We start from the raw sequence: 5,463 nt of genomic DNA, 5'->3' as shown, positions 1-5,463 counted from the left end.
CAGACGAGAAGACTGACAGAGAGAGAGATAAGAGCCACCGAGGAATATGACGAGAGAGAGAATGACAGAGAGAGAGACTGACAGAGAGACGAGAATACAGAGAGAAGAGATGACAGAGAGAGAGAATGAACGAGAGAGAGAGAATGAGCGAGAGAGACTGACCAGAGAGAGAGACTGACAGAGAGAGAGACTGACAAGAGAGAGACTGACAGAGAGAGAACTGACAGAGAGAGGCTATAGAGAACAGTCAGGGTATCCTGATTGCAGACACTACACACATTATTAGTCCCTCAACCTGGGCTCTGCTAGACACAACACAAACAACACAAACACACACACCATCTCTAGAACCCAGCTGTACCCTGTAACCATGGAACATCATCGCTCACACACTCTTTCTCTCACAATGGAGAAAGGGCTTATTATTGTTCACTGAGTCTCCCAACCACACACACACACACACACACACACACACACACACCACACACACACACACACACACACAACACACACACACACACACACACACACACACAAGCACAACACACACACACACACACACACACACACTGAACTAGTGTTTGTGTGGTCGTCCTCAGGGTTCTCTGGGAACTGTATGGGCTGTGGAGAGAAGGGCTTTCGCTACTTCACTGAGTTCTCCAACCACATCAACCTGAAGCTGAGCACCCAGCCCAAGAAACAGAAGCACTTGAAGTACCATCTGTACAAGAACAGCCAGGGACTGCTGGTCAGAGGGGCTGCTATCTGCTGGAAGGGCCTCGGTAACACAAGCAGTGGGAGTAGAGGGGATTGGGGGATGTTTTCATGTGTGATCTTTCCATGACAGTGTAAGTGGTGTAACGTTCCATGTCAATAAAGTATATTGAATTGAGAAAGAGAGCGAGGTAGAGGGGGGGAGAGAAAGGGAGCGAGGTAGTAGAGGGGGGGGGGCGTCAGGCCAGTGGGTCAGTCTCTCCTTCTGTGTATCTCTGCTGTCGTTCTGTGGACAGGGGGCTCGTCTGGGGTCAAAGTTGGAGTTTGTAGGAGAGGAGGGGTCTGTGACCCGACCTGTCTGTCCAGGTGTGGAGGACAGAGGCCTAGGGTGAGAGGTCAGGACTGGGGTCAGGGTGAAGAAGGGTCGAAGCCTGTGGCTAGACTGTTACTGTGTAACTGACAATGCCTGTGGTATACAGTATATGAGGCGGAGAGACAGTAAATCAAGTCTAATCCACACAGATTAGGAAGAAGGGTGAGTTTCAGACCTACAGTAACTAGAGTAGAGTTTACATTCAAATGTAAATTGAGCTGACACTAACATAATCACTTGAGTGACTCTAATGCTTTCACGGAAAATATCCATCTGTTCTCTCAAATTAGTACACACACACACACACACTGTGTAAGTACAGGAGCATTGACTGTGTTTCGATGGTTTTGACAGTGTAGGTTTCTGTATGCCGGTCTGGCTGTGTTTGTGTGTGTAGCCAAATGCTAATCTGACTGTGTGCGTTGTCTTTTCAGAGACTAGAGGGAGACAGACAGCGCCCAACACCTCTGACAGTCATGTGATCTCAGACGAGCACCTCCTCAATCCAGCAGTCACCGCTCACCCTGGACACCCACCCGGCAGCTACACTGGTACACGCACGCTCACACCCAGTACACTCACAGACAGTACACTCACAGACAGTACACTCACACACAGTATACTCACAGACAGTACACTCACACACAGTACACTCACACACAGTACACTCACAGACAGTACACTCACAGACAGTACACTCACAGACAGTACACTCACAGACAGACCTCACAGACAGTAACCACTCACAGAATACACTCACAGACAGTAACTCACAGACAGTACACTCACAGACAGTACACTCACAGACAGCACACTCACACACAGCATACTCACAGACAGTATCACTCACACACAGTATACTCACAGACAGTACACTCACAGACAGTACACTCACACACAGTACACTCACAGACAGTACACTCACACCCAGTACACTCACACCCATACACTCACAGACAGTACACTCACAGACAGGACACTCACAGACAGTACACTCACACACAGTACACTCACAGACAGACACTCACAGACAGTACACTCACAGACAGTACACTCACAGACAGTACACTCACACACAGTACACTCCAGACAGACACTCACAGACGTACACCACAGACAGTACACTCACAGAAGTACACTCACCAGACAGTACACTCACACACAGACACTCACAGACAGTACACTCACACAAGTACACTCACACCCAGTACACTCACACACAGTACACTCTACACACATAGCACTCACACACAGTACCTCACACACAGTACACTCACAGACAGTACACTCACAGACAGTATACTCACAGACAGTATACTCACACACAGTATATCACCACGACAGTACACTCACAGACAGTACCTCACACACAGTACACTCACAGACAGTACACTCACCGACCCAGTACACTCACACCCAGTACACTCACAGACAGTACACTCACAGACAGTACACTCACAGACAGTACACTCACACCCGTACACTCACATACAGTAACACTCACAGACAGTACACTCACAGACAGTACACTCACAGACAGTACGACTCAACAACAGTACACCACAGACAGACGACACTCACAGACAGTCTACACTTCACACGACGACTACACATCACACACAGTACAACTCACACACAGACGACACTCACAGACAGTACACTCACCAGATCAGTACACTCACAGACACGATACACTCTCACAGACAGCGACAGCTCACTACACACACAGACACTCACACACAGTCACTACGTCACACGACACAGACTACACTCACAGACAGGCACCACTTCCACACACAGTACACTTCCACACACTTACACGTACACTCACACAGACCGAACCTACTCACAGACAAGTACTACAGAGCTACACTCAACCAGTGACACTCCAACAACAGTACACTCACACCACAGTACACTCACAACAGTCACTCACAGCACAGTACACTCACAGACAGTACACTCACAGACAGTACCACTCACCCAGACATACACTCACAGAACACTGACCCCACACTAGATGACATTGTTGCTGTTGTGTTTCCATCAATCCAGCCGGCGCCCCTGTAGGTCCATCGGCCAGCCTTACCTGGCCGACCTTCGCCCTCCCCGACCAATGGAGCCACACACCCCTATCCCAGAATCCTTTGCCCCATACGGCCGTACTGTCCAATGACCAGGGAGACCACAGTTTATAGTGTAACGTGTGTGTCGCGTGTGTGTGTGTTGTTTTCTATTTGTGTGTGTGCGCGTGTTTGTTTTTATTATAAAGGGGTATGACATAGAATGACATATGCATATGAGCATCTCTATGGGGTAAGAGCATGGCTTTAAATGTGTGATGTCATTGTAGCGCCCCCCCCCCCCCCCATCTTCACACCTCCCCTGAAAGAGAGAGCTCCTGTGTTTTAACAGTCTAAAGTGCCCAGTAGGAGCGGCCATTGTGTGGTGGGCCCCCTTGTTACGACCCCCTTTCATTCAGCAACTCTCCTCCTTTCTCTCCCTCTCCCTCTCCCTCCCTCTCCATCTCCCTCAGACTGTTATCTCAATAAAAGTAGCACAGTAAAAAGTCTCTCCCTTTCTCTTTCCCTCTCTCCCTCTCTTTCTGTCTGTCTCATTCTCAGTGTGTTTAGTTGTAAAGTGGAAGGCCTTCTTCCTGCCAGTCTGGGTTTTGATTGGGGCGTTTCAACACGTGGGCCCTTTGGTCTTTGTCTCTGTTGCTGCATAAGAAGAGAGCAGGCAGAGAGGAGAGGGAAGACAGCATGTGTAGAGGGGAATGAGGAAGGAGATGATTAATGTAACAAAGACAGTGCTATCTTTATCATCAATACTGAGCTACGGTTATACTGCCTGCTGGCTGGCTGGTTAACTGGCTGGCTGGTTAGTTAGCTGGCTGGCTGGCTGGCTGACTGGCTGGCTGGCTTGCTGGCTGGCTGGCTGGTTGGTTAGCTGGCTGGCTGGTTAGTTAGCTGGCCAGCTGGTTGACTGGCTGGCTTGCTGGCTGGCTGGTTGGTTAGCTGGCTGGCTGGCAGGCAGGCTGGTTGGGTAACTGGCTGGCTGGTTAGTTAGCTGGTTGACTGGCTGACTTGCTGGCTGGCATGAATCAATGAATTAATGGACAAGCAAGCAAATGAACTAGAATGCACTGTATTTAGGGTGTCTTATGAATGAATGAATGTTGTCCCTCAAGAAGAAATGATTCTGTATATTCTGTATTTTGAAGTTGCCTGCACATCCAGAATCATCACCCCTGAGACATACAATACATAACAGTGTGTTGCTTGTCCTGTCAGGAACACTCAATGCGGGACCACCTAAAAAGAGACACAAAGGCTGGTCTCCAGAGTCTTCTGCTGTGAAGACCCCCCCAGCTTCCTCCTCCTCTTCCTCATCGCTCACCAATGGTGCCAAACCAGGTAGGAGCTCAGAGCGAGAGAGAGCGAGAGAGAGAGAGAGAGAGAATTCATTTTCAGATGTCAGAAGCGAAATGGCATACAAGGCTGCTCTTTTCTTTGTGGGTACAGTTAGTTACCACTGTTTTATGTCTGCTCCCTGCTGTGTGTGTGTGTGTTTTCTCTTTACCCACAGACCATGCCCCCCCAGAGAGTGTGTCCCAGGGGTCCTCCAACCCCCACTCTCCCCCCGGGCCGTCTGTCACAGTGCCTGATCAACTGCTGCACACCTGCAGACTCCAGCCAGCACAACGCTCTTTGGTAGAGGCAGGAGGGCGATACAATGCCCTGACCTGCACATCACACACCTTACCACTTGCAGCTAGTGGTAGTTCGGCTGCCGGTGACACCTGGGGACCAGACGACACACACACACACACAGACACAACACCAACGCTACTGCACAGGACATCGTTTTGCGGGCCTAAAATGGAACAAGTGAATCCGCTAATGGATATCCCCAGCGGGATGAGGGTATCGTGAGGGTGACAGAGGGGGGTGGTCGACAGGTGGCCACATAGTTGGAGGAAGTGAGGAGGCAGGAGAGCAGAGGACATTATGATCTTTCCATTGCTTAGCTAAGAAGCGTTGCTAAAGAACGTAGCTAAGCAATGGACACTGGGATCAGACTCCGGGCCTCAGTGTCTGCTGAGGTTTGTGCACTCTTGTGTTTAATGCCACTGAGGAATAGAACACCACACTCACACACACACTCGCACACACACACTCGCACACACACACACTCGCACTCGCACTCGCACGACACACACACACACACACACACACACACACACACACACACACACACACACACAACACACACACACACACACCACAACACACACACACACACACACACACCACACAACACACACACACACACACACACACACACACCCACTTCTGACCTCTGAAGACTATGAC

The 5,463-nt window shown here is 49.8% G+C and overlaps 1 protein-coding gene across 1 annotated transcript in view; it reads left to right on the top strand.

Annotated features, from left to right (window-relative positions):
- The window catches only part of greb1 (growth regulating estrogen receptor binding 1), a 55,052-nt gene that overhangs the window by 16,889 nt on the left and 32,700 nt on the right, over positions 1-5,463 (top strand). Inside the window, 5 exon segments of the mRNA XM_070443277.1 lie at positions 600-782; positions 1,522-1,638; positions 3,143-3,286; positions 4,381-4,503; positions 4,676-4,792. Coding sequence (XP_070299378.1) covers positions 600-782; positions 1,522-1,638; positions 3,143-3,286; positions 4,381-4,503; positions 4,676-4,792 — 684 coding nt within the window.

This window comes from Salvelinus sp. IW2-2015, linkage group LG4q.2, assembly GCF_002910315.2.
Source record: "Salvelinus sp. IW2-2015 linkage group LG4q.2, ASM291031v2, whole genome shotgun sequence".
Classification (NCBI taxonomy): Eukaryota; Metazoa; Chordata; class Actinopteri; order Salmoniformes; family Salmonidae; genus Salvelinus; species Salvelinus sp. IW2-2015.
This window is presented reverse-complemented; position numbering and strand designations above follow the sequence as displayed.